Source organism: Pecten maximus, chromosome 2, assembly GCF_902652985.1.
Source record: "Pecten maximus chromosome 2, xPecMax1.1, whole genome shotgun sequence".
NCBI lineage: Eukaryota > Metazoa > Mollusca > Bivalvia > Pectinida > Pectinidae > Pecten > Pecten maximus.
Window position 1 is genome coordinate 25,895,431 of NC_047016.1, and position 20,010 is coordinate 25,915,440.

General features: G+C 33.4%; 1 protein-coding gene across 4 annotated transcripts in view; it reads right to left on the reverse strand.

Annotated features, from left to right (window-relative positions):
* The window catches only part of LOC117321639 (unconventional myosin-Ia-like), a 75,153-nt gene that overhangs the window by 46,745 nt on the left and 8,398 nt on the right, over window positions 1–20,010 (reverse strand). For 3 of the 4 annotated variants that reach the window (XM_033876136.1, XM_033876135.1, XM_033876137.1), the window contains exon 2: window positions 1,260–1,413. In XM_033876136.1, the coding sequence (XP_033732027.1) occupies window positions 1,260–1,394 (135 nt within the window). In that variant the 5' untranslated portion in view covers window positions 1,395–1,413. Of the gene's footprint in view, window positions 1–1,259; window positions 1,414–20,010 lie in introns of those variants that run through there. The other variant, XM_033876138.1, reaches the window with a different exon arrangement.

Below are 20,010 nucleotides of genomic sequence, written 5' to 3' on the forward strand. Positions count from 1 at the left end.
GGCCTGAGTGTAGGGAGATCAACTAGTGACTCAGTAGGGTCTGAGTGAAGGGAGATCAACTAGTGACTCAGTAGGGCCTGAGTGTAGGGTACATTTTCTATAAGTTTTTTCATCAAATCCAATAGAGGCGAGATTCGTCTTAATGACAACTGCTTTAAAACTCTGCAAGTGCAGGGAAAACATGGTTAGATGTTATATGAATGATAATCTCATAAGGAAGTGTATACATACAATAATGGCACTAAAAATTCTAATTGAAATTTTGAATCCAACTTTTAATTATTTTTTGTAAACATGTAACCCTAACTTAAGTACTTTCACAAAATTGACCTAAATAAATATAGCAATGAATTCAGTCATTACTTGCAGAAAATTGGTTAATACAAAATAATCATAGAAATAAATGGTTGGATATATATTGTTGATTGTGAAGCAGTGTGCCTAATGTTGTGTTATTTGAGGCATATTCAAGAACCATAATTATAAACATGAACCAATATTCCAACAGGATGATTGTTAGTGAAACTCACAGACACCCTTTCCCGCTTTCCAATGAATCCTTATGTCTAATTCAAGGTTATCCAAATAACAACCTTGATCTGGTATCTAAATCTTAATTCAATTTCATTCCCTGCAGTAGAAAATTCCCCATTACAATATTTGTGATAAAAAAAAACCTTTTTTCAGAGGCTGTATAGGAACAACCTACAAGTGTATGGGCATGTAATGATATAACAATAAATCAGTCACACTGTCTATTCTTAGGCATTGCTTCTCCATTAAACTCATTAATCATTTACTAAAACTGCTTCGCCATCAATCATCCTACCATGTTACCTTAAACACATCATTTAACCCCTCTACCCTAGTGAAGGTCAAGGTCATTCTTTTGCATGAACAGGTGACACTAGCCTTTATTCCTAGCATGCTGCAGACCCCGGACTTGTTGTTATTCAGAAGGAATAATTCTAATATTCTGCACTTTTGACTCCTGTGATCCTGATTATGGGCTAAATTCATTCTATGGCAGCTGTCCCAGCATGATAATTGGCCCAACATCATGAACCTTAGGTTCTTTTTTATCAAGTAGAAATCTTCTTTTTTTTTTTGAATTTGCTACCAGACAGATAACAAACTCTGTAGCCGATAGTATATAAATATATACACTGTATTAGGCTCACTTGCCTCTTGTCATACCTATATAATTGGTCTTGCATGCATTTTTGTCAGTAATAGATTTGTAAAGCTTTTAAACTTACATATATCTGGTCATGTCCAAAGCGTTGCTGGATATTTTCAATGAATGCCTCTTCTGTCAGTGGATCTAGCAGGACTGCATCGCTGACACCGACATTGTTCTCAAAGATTGAAAGGGTCACCTGGTGCAGCGCCATGGCGACAGGTTAGTTACAGCTGGAATAAAATAATGAAATATTTTTAAAATTGTATTTTTTTTTTTCATAATATCATTAGAAAATCCAGATTTTAAGAATGCAGACCTTAACATACACACAAAGAAAATCCATTACTCTTTTTATGATGTTTATTAGAAATACAACGGTAAAATTTAATGACAAGATTAGGGGCAGTGTTTAAATATTGATTCATTCTTTGTTCTATATTTCACTAAAAGAAACCCTAATGTTTCTGAAACCACCTTCTGTTATATCATTAATCTGGTATGGCGGTAACGCCTGTCGACTGAAACATATAAATGTCATGTTCGCTGACCGACAACATCATACATATGCACAAAAACACATGATAAAATTTCTCTCATGTCAAATAACATGCCACAATTTTTAGCAAAAAAATGTTTCACATGCATCAAAGAAGCCCGAGACAATACCGTACTGTGTGTATTGACCATAATGGAAAACATATGTTTGGAACCTATAAATGTTGTACATGATGGCCAGACGCTCATAGAAGTACGGGAAGTCATTTCTACTTAAAATGGAGTAATAACTCCAAGGTTATTTTGTTCATATACTGACATTAAGTCTATATGAAATGTTAAGACAAGAACACAAATTTGGATTTGTAACATAAATAATTTTGATGATTATCTGAACCTTCCATTTATTACAGTGATTGAATTCCCCCCCCCCCCCCCCCCCCCCCCCAAAAAAAAAAAGAGTAAATGCAAACAAGCGAAAGTTACTACTCAAACTTGTGTCCCAAGATATTTTTGTCCTTCATGACATTGTGTGAACTTTGATCAAAATCCATGAAGGGATAAAGCAGCTAGAGTGCTGACATTATAATCATTGGCATTATGTACATTATATACATCCAAGACGGATGGAGAGAAATTAACCCATAGTCCACCTCCCACCCTCACTCACCGGTTTAACTGGTAAGGGGATTAATAAAATCAAAACAATACAATATTTTTTTAACAAGTATAACAGCATATTATGTCTCTCTTCATTCAGGCAAAACAAAATATTCAAGGCAACAAGTTTACAACAGCATAGCAACTATTGAAAACCCTTCATTTGTACACTTTTGTATTCTTACAACCTGTATTCTGTCTTATCAATTTAACACTGTGACTTATTAATCAGTTAAAACAGACATACTTTTAAAGAACTTAAATTCCTTTAAAGTAAACATACAAGTGTAATAACTTGTATGTTATGAACAAAACTCATATTGTTCAAGACTCCCAAATGTCAAGATATAAAACACTAATTCGTCTGAAGAGGATACAACCAAATGTTTGTCTGTACCATTTCAGATATCTGCAACATAATCAGTAAGGAACCAAATTAGACTGTGTGAGCATTAGATATAAGAGCATGATCAATGAGATTTTATCTCTTTGCGAACAGAAAAGTCAAAAACATATCTCTAGAATATAGAGGGAGAAAATTAAGTCAGCCAGCAGCATTCTGCATCAATTCGTCGACATCAATTACAATTGGAGATGCACTGTATTACTTGTAAAGAAATTAACATTAGTTTAAGGCTTAACTTTCTGATTAATTAGATATGGTGTGGAAGCCCTGTTTGAAGCACAAGTGGAGCCTAAATCCTGGAATACACTCACATCATTATGATATTGTCAACAGTTTCGTTGATATTCTGCTAAAAACTTTAATGTAAGAATAAGTTTCCTTAGGAACTTTAACAAAGTCCAATACAGTATTTAACTCCTTTGGAAAGTGGAAATATCAATTATGTTCAAATGGAATGTAGATCTGCTCTAAAATTAAAATAGTTTGTAGTTATAGGGTAATAGATAAAAACATTAATTAGCCAGCTAAATGAATAGTCAAGCTTGTTTTTTTTCAATTCTTACAAACTTCTATGCATGCTCAAGGAAGCATCTCTGCCAGCAAGCTGCTTCCTTGAGCTTGTTGCCAGTATATTATATACATTCGGCCTAAACAACCCACTTGAATCAATCTCTATCTGGAACAATTTTTCAGAATTGATCTTATCTACAAAACATCTATCAGTCATCTCCTTGTCTTCTAACCAAAGCTCATCATATGATCAACCTTTCAAACATCCTGATCCTAATAAAAGTTTGAGTGTCTTAGCCATTCTGAGGAATGTAAGGTCAGTCAAGTTACAGTGAACTTCCTTCTATCATAATATATCTGAAACAGGAACAGTTTATTCCATTCATTTCTCATCTTTTAGTTTCATTGACAAAACATTTACTATTTGTAACACTCTTTCATATTTTTCCAAAGCTAAACTAATATGAAATGCTAATGTGTAAGTCAATGAGAAATTGGACCAGTTCAGCTGCTAGAATGAGATGACCAGGCCAATGCCTGATGATTTAAGTCCATCAATATTCTTATCTATGATCTATTGCTAATCTGCAGAAATACTAATGTATATATTATGCTAATCTATTATCAATTATGATGAACTGCAATACCCCCCCCCCCCCCCCCCCCCAAAAAAAAAACACACCTTGAAATTTTAAAAGAGAATACTAATGTATAAACTAAATTATACTGAATAACATATTGACAGCAACAGAATACAAATTATCCTTGGTTTGTCTCAGGTGTTCAAAATCATGATTTATGATTCTTAAAACTATGGAGTACATGTATAGTTTTAGTAACCAGTAGAAAAACTGCAGAACAACATTAGTATAGAAATTGAAAGTTCTTGAAGAAGCAAAGGACTTACCTCTTGAAATAGCAGTTTTTTATCAGCAGATCTCAAGAAAGTAATCCCAGAACACAAGCTGAACTCTTTAATTATATACAAGAAGAATCTTTACACAATGAAATCCTGTGTGAGGTCAGCTGTTATCAGACTGTTATAAATCCATACACCTCAGACAAAGATTTTTACTGGAACACTGGGTACAGTCTGTGAGCTTTCGCAAAAATTCACCATCAAATCACATACCTTTTTACATCCTTCTATAGTCTAAAAGCAAGTATATCATAACAAACAGGTTCTTTGAGATTTGACTATCAAAATCTGTGTGAAAATATTCAATTGTCAAAATTTGTATACTCAAACTTACTAATAATTGGTTTATCCCAACTAGTTACCAGTAATTAAAATCATATCCTGAACATCACTTTTTAAACAGCTCAGAACTAATAGAACTTAACCGTGCCTTTGTAGTCTTTATAAGAACACTTCGATCCACAATCTGTAATGATAGAGAGGCTGATTCTGACTGACATAACTGCTGTAATACATGAAAGGTTGATACCATCCAACCAAAGTGATGATATATGGACAATGATATAAAGAGTCAATATATAATCTTCTATTTGATTGCCTGGTTACTGCAGTATGCGGTTACCATGGTTTCCGTGCAAATTCTGTTTGAATTATAATTATGATTTTCCTGATTTCAGTACAACTATAGCTGTATACCTGGATTAACTAGAACACTGACACGTCAGAAAGGGCCCCGCTATGTGTCTGACCCTTCAGGGTAAATGTAATAATTATTGTCAGTGTTTTTCCTGCCTATATAACTGGGTGCGCCAAACGACCCCATTCTCAATGCGTTTTAGCCTGATTTTTTCCCAAAATCAACTCGAAAATTCCAAATAACATTTGTATGACAACTTTTCACAATCAATTGAAAAATTCCCAGTTTCGTTTTTAGGAATACACTGTGCACTGTAAAAATACCCAGGAAAAACACTGATTGTAATATACTGACATGAAACTATTAGATATATGTTTTTGATTAACCTTTGCTATTGTTTCATTAATGTTAGCATTAATAGGGCCACTGACAATACTGCTTATTATTATTGTATGGAAAAGCTAGCTAAAAGAATTCTACAAGCATTACACTTTTCAAATTTGTTTCAAATCTAATATCAAGGAGCACACAAACTGATATAAACTCAATGCAGTTATTCTAATAAGGTAAACTTGAGAGGGTTTTCTGAAAAACAAAACATACCAAATGTGAAGAAAAGGGGAGAAAAAAAGGATTTTTTAAAATATTTTAATAATGTCCTTTTTTTGTCATTTGAGGTATAAGAAATCCATTAAACCAGTACTTTTTTCACCTTTTTTTGTTTTAAAACTTTTTATATTTAGACCCAATCAACTTCAAAATTTGGTCGCTTGACACCAACTTACCTTCATAATGTCATAACAAAATCTTTAATACCATTTACAAAATGTCAATCCGACCTTAACATATGACCCATTGACTTTGAACTTTGGTCAGTTGATATCTTGTTTGATTGTGACCAACTTTGCATAAGTCATAAATTATGCTAATGGAAGACTGTAATAGTATTGTATATGTATGTGTGTATTGTGGTTTTATGTCAATATGTAAAATGTTACATCATCGAAAATCGGCTTCCCTCAATACCTGTATGTACCAATTTTCGCCGCAATCAGAAGCCTCTGTTTCATTCCCATGACAACACAGGTTTTGGAAAGGTGAACCATTGTTCCCTCAAAACCCCTATATACCAATTCTCTCACCAAAATCGAACAATAACTAAATTTTGACCAATCAGAAACCTCCATTTGTTACCATGGCAACAGACGGTTTCGTAAGTGGTACATTGTGTTTGGCTTCCCTAAATACCACTATGTACCAATTTTCACCGAAATCGAACAATATCGAAATTTCAACCAATCAGAAACCTCCATTTGTTACCATGGCAACAGACGATTTTGTAAGTGGTACCATTGTGTTTGGCTTCCCTAAATACCACTATGTACCAATTTTCACCGAAATCCTCCAACTCTTGTCAATAATTTGGCGCAAAAGAAAAAAACGGACAGACGGACAGACAGACGGACGGACGGACGGACGGACGGACGGACAACATTATTACTATAGGGCACCCACATCTCTCGATGCGGGGCCCTAATAATATGTTTCCATATGTAGCTCAGGTTAAGACAGATAAATCTGTGAGAAAGTGGAGATCTATGATATTTCTCTGTACCTTCTTCATGATAGGAAATCAGGTCCCTTCTAAATACGAAATAATGCAGATACTGATGTACACATCATACATATAGATTTAGTTCGAGAGATTTGTACATGTGTACTTCACCTAGATTCAGGTTTGAGACACTGGATACCTATACTGTATATATATGTAATAACTTCAGTTCAAGTAGTTTATAAGTTATAAATTCTCCACTATCGATCAGGTTGGGGTTAAATGATTATGTTCTCCTATGCTTAACATTAACATGTTTTGTCATCCTACCAAATCACCTGAATTACCCCGCACACTGATTACAGGATGGGATGGGGCCTATATAAACAGTAGTTAACAGACACCAGCACATCAACACCATTCTCTATTGTGTTATAATACCATTTTACTACCCAATCACAATATTACAGGATATGTTACACTGCAGTGAAGCTAATGCTATAAAAAGGACACTATAATCCCAAACTTTTATTAGGTCTTTTATTGGGTACTTAAATTTCTTACCTTGTAAATTATAAACAGTCTCTTGGAGTGTTTTTGATTTTTTCCTTTTGATTGATGAATAAAAAACCTTATGCCCAACCTAGGAAACATTACCTGGTATTTGAAATAACAAGCTGTCACAAGAAAACAAAATACCATATATTACATCATAATAATCCTTCAGACTACAGTCACCACTAATCTGTCAATCTGGTCACCACTAATCTGTCTATCTAGTCACCACTTATATGTCAATCTCAGGTCACCATAAATCTGTTAATCAGCTGTTCACCACTAATCTGTCAATCTATAGTCACCACTAATCTGTCAATCTATAGTCACCACTAATCTGTCAATCTATAGTCACCACTAATCTGTCAATCTATAGTCACCACTAATCTGTCTATCTAGTCACCACTAATCTGTCTATCTAGTCACCACTTATATGTCAATCTCAGGTCACCATAAATCTGTTAATCAGCTGTTCACCACTAATCTGTCAATCTATAGTCACCATTTGTCTGTCAAACTATAGTCACCACTAATCTGTCAATCTATAGTCACCACTAATCTGTCAATCTAAGGTCACCACTAATCAGGCTATCTCAGGTCACAACTAATTATATAATCTATCAATCTATTGTCGCCACTAATCTGTCAATCTCAGGTCACCACTAATCTGGCTATCTCAGGTCACCACTAATTATATCATCTATCAATCTATTGTCGCCACTAATCTGTCACTCTCAGGTCACCACTAATCTGTCAATCTCAGGTCACCACTAATCTGTCAATCTCAGGTCACCACTAATCTGTCAATGTCAGGTCACCACTAATCTGTCTATCTCAGGTCACCACTAATCTGGCTATCTCAGGTCACCACTAATTACATCATCTATCAATCTATTGTCGCCACTAATCTGTCAATCTCAGGTCACCATTAATCTGTCAATGTCAGGTCACCATTAACCCACTCATTCATTAGTTATAACTTAGTTATCATCCCAGTTAAATAATTAAGTCTGTATTGCAGTACTTTTTTCAATATGACTATGGACATTTTAAAGTTAATTTGAAAAGCAATAATGCAAGATAAAGATTTGAAATTTCACAGCAATATCTTCATGCAAATCTATCTTTTTTTAACCCAAAATATAACAGAAAATAAAATAGATAAAATATAAATATATAATCTGTGGGTCAAGATTTCCAGTTTGGTAGAATTAATTGGTGGTTTTCCAGCACCTGGCCCTAACTGTGAAACTGTATACATGTAAAGTTATTCTACAATAGATGGGTGTGTTGAGATGTTCACTATGTGATCCAGCTATGGTGGAATTGTGCTTTTTGGACAATATATGTACATGTCTGAACACAAATCTTGAAAGTAATGTTTAAATTGACAATCAGGGTCAAAACCACCAGAAAAGTAGTAACAGTCCATTGTCTTACTTTCAAGAATTTTCCATCATAGACATGACAAAATTGGCAGCGAAACAGATTTTATAAAGCAAATAGTCTACCAGTAAATGTGATACATAAACCAGAGTAATATGAAATATGTATATGAGAATGTTGTAAACTATGATATTAAAAAAATCTGTATTTTTATTACCTTCATCATGAGGTACAAAAGTAGATTTCCGTAATTCAGTACTTTATGTCATTTTCACAGCATATCATTAGGTCACAAACAGTAATGTCTGCTCTTAATTTCTACCGAACACAGCAAAAATAATGGAAGCTGTTAAAAGGACAATGACAACCAAGACATGACATGACCTAGAAGTTTTTCCCTACATATTTGTGTCACCAAGACTCTTGTCATACGAGCATTGAAAAATGTACATAATTTTTTACATTACAACTTTGACTTGAACATGTGCCAGTTTTTTGTAATATATGTAAATACCTTACCAGTGGATCACCTAAACAGACAAACTGTTCACTAATATGTTATCATTAACTCTTACACAATCTTACTGCTCACTAATATGTTATCATTAACTCTTACGCCATCTTACGCCATCTGTGATTTATCTGATGAATTTTTAGTTTTGGGCCAAAATTTACTAGTGTGTCACTCAGTATCTTGTCTACACACCAATAAGCTGTTGTAAAGATACACAATACTGAACAAAACACAAAATAAAACTTTCCCAATGCAGAAAGAGTAGTATGTATATATACGTACTTTACAACTCACATGTATACAATGGGTATTACCATTAATTCTCTCTCTAAACAAGAAAATGCTAGTGTCATTAAAACATAAATACAAGTTTATTTGATACAGGACTATTTATTAAAATTTGAAAGCGTATCAGCATTTATACTCCATTAATGGTAATTATATATAAGAACTATTTAAATCTTGGGTACTACAAATCAAACAAAGTCAAATTGAAGTATTTTCTAATCATTTAAATTCACTTATAATTGATTTTTAAAAGAAATAATCACTACTTTTAAACATTTAAATGTGTTGAATACTTAAGCTTCCTTCCTAAGGGTTTGAAGTCATATATAATATCCATTATTACTTAAGATTTTAAGTTTCAATAAACCTGCATACACATATCTATAACATCTCACATAAGAAAATATTTAATCTTAGTATCTATACTTAACCAATGTATATATGTTTGCTTTAAATTTTACCCAAAATACATATATTTGAAAGTAATTTATCTTTTAACATCATTTTGAAGTGTTAACTTTATTTCTTTAGTCACACCCTTACAAGGAAATAAAAAATATCTCACTAACAGGCCATATGACACCCAAACTGAAACTCCATAATTTATAACTATAGCATCAAAACTGCTGTACATTTCCCGTAAATACAATTCTACATTCAATGAATACAAATGAATCCCCTGATTAGGCATGCAGCACCAAGGACAACTGCTCAGTCTTTTTTTTTTTTTTTCCCAAATTGCTTCCTATTTTTGGGCTCAAACGTCAGCTTAACACAGAAAACTGATACAAATGAATTACTGAAGTTTCAACTTTTCGTAGCGTCGATCATACCAATGACAAAGACAAGATTAGAGAAAAAGCATAAATTCTAAAACAAACAAAATTCTGTTTAAAAAGATAAAAAAAAAATATGTAACTGAAATCCTATAAGTGAATAAGACTTTCAAGCTTTGTGATTATAATGCTTGTGAAATTCTACAAGCTGCTTCTATACAGAACAGAACACACATGTTACATGAGATTAGAAATGTAATTTTGACTAGTAAACAAGAATGTCTCGTTTTTATTTAACACTCTAACAACTTTCAGTGTTAAAGAATGAGCTACTGTATGTGGCCTTTAAGCAAATTCATTGTGGCTATAATTGACTGCTCTAACATTGATGACTAGTCTTGGTATTTGGCTGAAACTGACATTTGAAGATGCTGTCGATTCTACTGGATGTATCTAATTCAACAAAGAGTGCAGGTTACTCTGACTGCAGATAATTCAGTTTCTATGAACTGTAGAAACAAACCATGTTGCCCAAAACATATTTCTCCAAGACATGTACAATACCCCCCTTGCAACAACAGCTAGGCCATAACTTGGTTACTTGGTTTACAATGGAGTGCAAATCAAATCTAGTATTGTGACCTTTGCATTCAGTTGGAGCAAAAATCCATGAGAGAATGAAGTTGGCTAATTATAAGTATTTAAATTGAAACAGTTGATTATTTTCCTATATAGAGCAAGCGCGACCTTGACCTTGTAACCCTTAAACACAGCAATGTCAGAAGTACACTCATACTTGACCTTTGTATAAAATTTGATGAAGAATCTGTCAAAGAAGTTGCTAGGTGTTAAAGTTGAATTGGGAAGGGATAGATTTCTGCAACGCTATATGGCAGGGGCATAAAAATGGTTCATTCATCCTTGAATGGATCCACTTTTTGCTGAGGAAAGCTTAGTTGACAAGAAAAAACGTGGTAGTATGCATGGTAGCATTATATGGATTCTGTAGGAGACAGTAATTGTAGATATAACTGTCATCATGGTTTTAAGCAGATCCCCAAGTCAGTAAAATCTCAGGAAATATCATTTATATTATTGACTTCGCCATCTTACTGTATCAAGGTTCTTAACACCTTTCTGAGCTACCAGAATTTACTGATAGTTACCGTATAAACCGCTGTCCTGTTTAACGCCCAGATGTGATCTATGTTCTTGTACTCATTGATTAGCAGCAACATTCCTGTAAGGAATTTAAAATTTCTTCTTCTTCATACTATGGTACATTTATTTTAACATTTTATGAGTGTCCTAATTTGATAATAAGCCTGTAATTTTGAAAACTTATGCACTAAATGAAACTGACATTTTTTCTTATTTTACCTGACATACAATTATCAATTTTCTACCTGGGTATGAAACCTTCTCACATGTAACAACCACATGCTCATCAGACAGGAAACATGTAGCTCCTCTAATACTCTACAAAATCCCCATGAGGACATATTATTCAGAAATTAAACTTATTCATCTCTGCCATTAGAGGGAACATATGAAGTTCTGTTATCTTCCTCATCAACATTTACACCATAAAATAAATTCCAAAAGGTTTATGTGTTTGATGGAAATCTTTGAAAATTTTGTTGAGATAATACTTTATGTACAATATAAGAATGATTATCACAAGTTCGTTTTTTGATTGTTTAGTGTTATTCAGCACCAACTGTCTATATGGTCATTAAGTAAGGACATCACTAAGGAGTGGAGGGAAAATTGAAATAGTGGAAAATTCAAAATCCACTGAGGCAATTAACAGTGAAGAATCCATTGCCTGATCACATCCCTGCACCTCAGTGGTGATGAACTATAGTAGAACTGCAATTCACAAACAACCTACACTCTTAATATACATGTATTTTCCTCAAACCGTATTTAGTCCATGGGTATAGGCTAGAGCTTTTCTGGGATTTCCCATCAACTGTACTTGCTTGAATCTTGAGAAATCTAATTCACAATGCAGTGGGTTGATTTCCACATTCCAAGTCACATTTCTGGAGGTTTTCCTTTGACAAAATTCCTCGAGACATTGTTTTCCTACTGTTTTTTGTTGAAACCATGGAGTTTCTATATTATTGTTTTTAAATAATTACCATCTGAATTTTAACAAAAGCATCTATTTTCCAAGTGATCTCAAATTTATTAAATTAATAAGTATATCTAAGTGTATGGAATCCCAATGAAATACAAACAACTCCTAATTGTAAATTGGGGGCCGCGGTGGCCGAGTGGTTATAAGGTGTCCCGACACTTTAACACTAGCCGTCCACCTCTGGGTTGCGAGTTCGAAACCTACGTGGGGCAGTTGCCAGGTACTGACCGTAGGCCGGTGGGTTTTTTTCCGGGTAATTCGTGCCACTACCATTCTCTTACATATAAGGAATCTGAACTTAAATTTACTTTACATTGTGTTTTCACTTCAGAATTCCCATTGAATTTGAGTAAAGGCCAAGTTTTCTATTTAGTTTTTATAGAGATTCCATTAAATTTGCATGACCTAACATATTGTCTAAAGATTTTTAATCAACATCTATATTTCAATTCATGTATTATATTACACAGAAAAATTTCACATCAATGTCAAATCACAAGAGACGATTGTACTCACTCAGTAATAAGATGTAACTTTCTACGTGTACCAAAGCTAATATAAGGTCAGTATAAAGGAACTAATGGTGACCGTTAGGTAACATATGAATGTATATAATAGTAGGGAGATTTAAAGTGAAATTGATAATGTGATTGGTGTGTGCCGTAAACACTTACAGGTAAATCATGTCGGCACATCAACAAACTTTCCCTATATTCTTAAATGTCTGCTCAACTTAATGATCAACAACAATCCCATTCCATATGGGCACCAGGGCCACCTTTGAGCTAGAAATCATACATCTTCTTACCTTTTAATCTCAATCTCAAAACTGAAAAACATTGATAATGAAGATTTATATTGAATCAATACCTTATATCGAAAATGTGATGTAAAATTTCTGTGTAAGTTAACAAGTAATAGTTACAATCAATTCCAATGTTTGGTGAAATATGGCATGGGCAGTACATTAGATTTCTATAGAGATAGGTTAAATATATATTAATGATGGGTATGAAGGTGGTGTCAGTGTCCGAATGGTCATATATATACACACATAGTGTTATTTAATTACCATAAATACCAGGTACTGATCATAAACTGACATTAAATACACCTTCACACTAACACAGGCTAGATAGCATCACCCAGTACTCTATATTAGCTGTATTTGAAATATTTATCATGTTTATTAGGCGCATACCTTCAGCCAGAGATAGCTGATCTCACAGTGCCTGTATTTGCAATGTGAAGAAATATAAATAAAATACTTTTATTGTTTGCAAATTAAAACAAACAGTCAAGTTACAATATGCACAGTGCATACTAAGTTTTAAGTGAATTCTACCAGAACAAACATTTTTATGAATATCTTATATGTTATAGCAAGCTTCAAATTATAGTTGTCAAATATGAAGTATTTGAAATGGAAGTCACGTTTGTTTGAATAGGAAAAATATAGACATCCAAGCTATAGACAGCTCCAATGACATAGGGGAAAATCTGTCCTAACTCACTTTAAAGGGATATAGTATACGTATATGCCAGACTTCATGAGGACACCATATACTATTGGCCAAAAGAAGGAAAACCAGTTTAGGTTGTAAAAACTAGCATTACCCTTCTTTTTGTTTGTAATGGCAAATTCTTTCATAAATAAATACAGGTATCATATGTACCTCTTCTATTTGTTTTTTGAACCTTATAGCCCCTATAGGAACTACATGGTTTATTTTCAGAACAATTCTCCCTATGCATGTCCTAAACCAAATATGTTTCAAAAGTTCAGATCTGTATCTGATCGGAGAGTGGTTAGGTATCTCAATCATTCCTATGTCAATCGAGTCTATTTTTTTTTAAAATCCTTGGTGGTTTAGCCTGGCAGACAATAATGCACTGTACATCCACTTTTTTTCTTGTAAGTAAATCATATGTTGTGTGATTGATTGGCCTGGGTGGAGACATAAACTGTTTTAAAGTCATTACCCAAAGAAAACTGTCATCAGAAACAGAGCTGCAGAATATTAATTGAGCCAATTCAAGGTAGGAATAGTGTGCTCAACTTTCCATGTCCAGCAACTGCATACCTTATATGGATCAGGATCTAAACTTGAAATGTTTAAGTTACAATCCAGAGAATTTGCCTTCAAGGGAAAAGTCAAACTCCCAAAAGATCCCTATTGGCAGCTAGATGTATATGGATGTTTTCATCTCTTCTCCTCCTGCAAACCATTCCTTAACATATTGTTTGATTTGCTGGTCATATATGAGGTATCATCAATCTGGTTAATATACAATGAACTGTCAGGAGCAAGGTTTTGATGTCAGAAATCCAACACAAGGAGTCACACAGCAGATGCTACACCATAGTTAGTTTAGGTCACTTGAGTCATATATGGACAAAGAAATAAACAGTTTTAGCGTTCAAACTGCTATGAATTTACATTTGTTTGGGAAAAGTCACATATTGATAAAGTATGTTCATGATCAAATGGGAACAAGGTTAATTCCGCAAGGTTGTGTGTACATGTACACATGTATGGCCAACTTGAAACCTAAGCAAACATAAAGTGCTTAACATTTACACCTGTTTATAGTCTTTTTCATAAAAGCTGCACTCACAATTTCATATACAGGTAAGTTTTCGGAGTTTAAATTCTACGGATGGATGGTGAAACTTAATTTACTTTACAGCTTTTAACACAGCATGTAATCTGACTTATATAAAAAGATTTGAGAAATATTATTACCAAGGCAATTTAACACCAGTACATGATGATAATAACATCATCGAATGAATCACACCACCGGATAAATTTATGCAAACAACATCAACACATGTAGCTTCTATTTTTGTCAAATAAACAAGGAAAATATTGACTATGTATATATAATTACAAAGTATTGAACAATTAAGATATCAGGGTATAATACTCTACAATGATAATGTATTATATTTTACATGTTGATATTAAGTATAATAGAATCATAACCAAAGTCAACTGTACATGGACTCCAGGGGATCAGTATATGGTGACAGCTAGAATTAAGTGTCCAGTTACGAGTGTTACACAATGTAGAAAACATATATATTATGTAATTTATCTATGCCAGCACCTAGCTAGGTAGCAATATATACAAGAAGTTTCCAAGATATCTTTAATCTCCTTGAATTCGGCAAGCCAGGTTTTCGACTTCCTGGTGTACAGCAGATGATAAGGTATTCCATAAATTGGCTGTTACCTTTCATGAATGCTGATTAACATATATAAGTAAACATAAAACAAGGATTCTGTCTCTGGTCACACTGATCATGACAGCTGGACTGTAGAGGGTAACATGTTCTTCTAAGGATATCATATGTACAGCAACATTGTCCCCCTATGTTTTTCAGGAGACAGAAAAAAGATGAAATAAGGATATGTTAACAAAAAATACTACTGTCATGTTCACCATGAAGTTTCCAACTAACTGGTTTAGAGAGTCAAGCAGCATTAATACTCAAAACAAACTGTCATCAGAGCAGATATAGACAATTTAAGGGAAAGCTAATTAGCAAAGGGCAGCTAGAGATCAGATCGATCAGAAGCCATGAAAACCTTCAACTAGATAAGCTGAAAAGCTCAGTGAAAGTAAATAAATATTATCAGGAAACTGAGGATAACAGGAAACCTGATAAAGATATCAAACTGTAGGAAGTTTTTTAAGTTTTTTTTTTTCATCATATCTTTGTTGGTCGGAAGATACACAAACAAATGTTTCTGTTTATAATAACATCATGATAAAAATTAGAATTAAATGAAAAAAGATATCATTATAGAGACTGAAAACAAAATTTGTTATGCATACTCAAAATCAATACCAGGTAAGCGATTTGTAACAGTTACTCTCAAAAGTATGGGTAAACAAAATGCAGGAATGTCTATGTTACTAACAATGCTCTAGCAGTACAGACATGGAGGATTAATCAGTCGGCCTCAAGCCTTGACTGTCGATCAGTATTAGCTACCAAATGATCTGTTTTATATCTCTTCCTAGATTGAAACACCTCAATATTTTGTTTTTTTCTAAAATCCTCTGACTCAGCAGTATATTACACTAATACCACAGCTGATAAAGGCTACAGTACTGTCTTCTGTAATTGACAATGATAAATATAATAGACCCCTATATCACATGTATTTGATTATAAGCTGAACACTGAACCTGAGAGTTTTCCATCATTTTGGGTGTTTTTTTGCACAGACATTGAACTTTATATTTGGTTACAAGTATCAGCTAGAGTACACTAAGAGTATTGTTCCCAATCTGTAACAGTCTTTTAACATTTACTATAAAATTCACAATAAATCTACAATAAATCTCTCAAAAAATCTGGCAAAACATAATATTACATATTATTGTATCTGCGTCCATGTTTTGGAACAGCTACAGGACAATCTGTCACACAATGAAGGAAGGTTGAAATTTTAAAATGGGTCAAGCAAGCATTTCAAAAAGTCCTGTCTACCTTTACTCACACAAACAATATCACATGTGATGCTTTTTTATCTGTTTACGTTGACAATCGGATACATAAAGTACACCAGAAGCTGTAGAACCAATTAATGAAGGCCTATAATGAACCAGTATTGATTTTGGTGACAAGCTGTGCTGTAATGAAATTCAATTGTGCATGGCATAATACGGAAGGCTTAGTATCAGGTAGAGAGAAAGTCTTCCAATGATCAATATAGTAAGTAGGGAAAACTGTGTATAACAAACACATAAAAGTCTGTGATTAATTGATCTGTTTATCTATAATTGGCACTGATATCAGAAAATAACAATCTATACTGCAAGGATGATTGGAAGGGACAGGGACCATGTGTGTAATCCCACAAGGCCCGGTGGCTGTGATAAGATAATATGAAAATCTTACATAGAAAGAGAACAAATGTCCCTAATTTTTTTTTTAAATAACATGCCATGATAGATTGTCTTCTGAATCCTTGATATTGTTTAATTGATATTTATGTTGATGTGATCAACACATTTACAAATGTCTATTCATTCAATATCAATGGATACATTAGCTCTAGATCTCTAGATAATCATATATTGAAACTCAGATAATCATATCTAGAGTTATAATTGTTTCCTAAAAACAGAGGTGAACAATTTCAGAACACCCATCATGTTATAGGGAAAAATGTAGATATTAAAAACCATCAAAATAAGGATATTTCGTCTCAAAAGGGGAGGTAATTTCCTACACCTTATGTAATGCTGCACCGACACAGCTAGTCATTCAATAGCGTGCAGTATACATTTGTACCAAATTTATCAAGCAATAAACACATATGTCTTGTAATAAGCTAGCCCATTGCCATTCCTAGATATTCAGTTCAGTAGAATTGCCAATATATGCATCTCATTGTCCTACAATAGAATCATTTCCATGTTTTTATATCAAAGATGATTGATATATTATTGTCTTTTATTACAACCCCATCCCAAACCCCAACAGCACATAATATATCTTAATCTAAAATGTTGTAGTTTGAATGCCATATGTTCCTCCATTTTTTGATGACTTGCTCTTGCCTTCAATTATTAAATGATGAATTATTCTCACCATGTATAATACATAATGGCTAGGTACAGTGGGGTGCAGTTTATTTATGGTGTGTGCGTACTACATACCACCTAGAATATTCCAGACATTTTAATTCTGCCTGTACTTGTTTCACCTTTGTTCACCCTCTGAACATGTGTAAGGCTATTTAGAAGAGGAAGAGGACGGAGTGAGAGGGGATATTGAGGACAGTGGAATGGGGGTTGAAAGTTGTCTAAATTTATTATAATTGCATCATAATTGGTTTCCTTATACATGTATATATATATGCAATATCAAGGATGTCACTGAGCCTTCTAGTGCAATACACTATATCTATGTTGTACTTGTCTTTTCATAAAACAGTCATTAGAAATGAAGAGTGCATGGTCTTGCATCCAGTATATTGCAGCGTTCTTGTATTTATATGTATCTTTGCTAGCCAAGGCTTCCGATTGCATTAAGTCTTGGCTAACGAAAATAGTATATGCATTGCCATCAATTATCCATGTAGTTAGAATTGTGCATTAAATATTTTGATTTGAATTTTTAACCTTAAATTATATACATACATGTACATGTAAATCATCTTCAGACAGTTGAACTTGTACCATCACATTAAATTTATATTCATGTTTCTTAACTTTAATTTATCTTCTGAATTCCATTTTTATCCCAAATTTTCTACCTTTAGCTACCTGTTTTTAAACAAATATGAATTAATCTGTTATAATCCATTATTTGATCCATAATTTTCTGTTCTTTATAGCTGTTAATTATAATTAATACACTTAATTAATCTGTTACTTGACATTATAGGATCCTAATTTTCTGTTCCATATACAGCTGTTAATTATAAGTACACTTAATTAATCTGTTACTTTCCCTTATCCGATCCCTAATTTTCGGTTCCTTGTGATAAGTACATCACCTCTCCCCTTCCTCTGCACCCCGGAGGGATTAATCACAACACCATAAGTGATAACCACATCAAACTTGTTTTTACGAGAGTAGGAAGTATTGGCTCACGAATCAAGGAGTGTTAAATTTTAGAGGTAATTTTTTTAACAAAGCTTAGCTTATATTATAACCATGCAGGATATACTACTCATGCATTAAGTGCTACGACACATATTCCCAAATTTTGATCACATTAATTTTGTATTCATTCTACAGACGCCATGCTATTAATGAAATAATAACTAAACCTTAAAACTTAAACAGACCAAATACATTTTGTTGATTGCCGACAGATAACATTGTAATTGCTTTGAAAAAATGTACTCTAATACTTAAACTGGTTGACGTCAGGTTTTTCTTTAAATCATTTATGAATACAGACAAGTTCCTGGTACTGGTTGTGATTACATCATATATGGGCCAGGGATCCAAGGTGTGAACAACGCTTTGTGTGCTTTGTATTATCAAAAGAATCTGTCAACATAAATAAGATATTTTTACAAGCCTGCTAAGTCTACATGTCCATGGTCATGATATGATTGTACAGCATGCATGCACCCTGTTAACCAGAACATGTACATCAGGTAGTTTAATTTATGTACATGTTTTTTACTGTACATTGTACATATACATGTATATATTATGACTATTTGTGCATTTAGGCAAAACCGGAACTTCGACTAGAGTTGTCTATATCTGTACTAATTACAATGAGACATATGAATAGAAAAATGCTTTGGATTGTAATTAAGCTGAAAGGAGACATTCCTGATCAGTCATGATCAGTTATGTCTGAATTAACCTGCATTGCAATAGATCTCTAAGAACATTTGTAGCTACACACAACTTGAACATTTTGTAGACAATTAAATAATAACAGCACAGATCTTGAAGGATTGTATTTGAGTAGTCATACCCAAGACATAGATTATGACATGCAACTATAACATTTTTTAACAATTAAGATGTGTCACTTATCTATAAATTTAAAACATAAGCATTGAGATGATATGTTACATCAATACACATAGAGAAATAGACCATGAATTTACCGGATCATATATAAAAACACATAACCACCAGCTATGGTTTGAATGTTGCCTCACTAGAAATTGCATTCAATATCTTGAAATAACAAATGGACTGTTAAAAAATTAAGGTGACATGGTTCAAGTCCAAGTTTCTTGACACAAAATGATGACAGGAATAATGGATTCCACCAACAAAAAAATCTGCATAACCACCATAAACTTGTGTCTTCTTCATTGTATTGGGAATTCACAAATACATATAAGACCATTGAACCTGATGTATATAGACCCTACCTGGACCTACCGGTATATGTTCTTTTTTCAAGCTGCAAAGCACATCAGAAACTTTAGTGAACTTGAAATTTCATCCAGTAAGGCATACACTGTAAAATTATA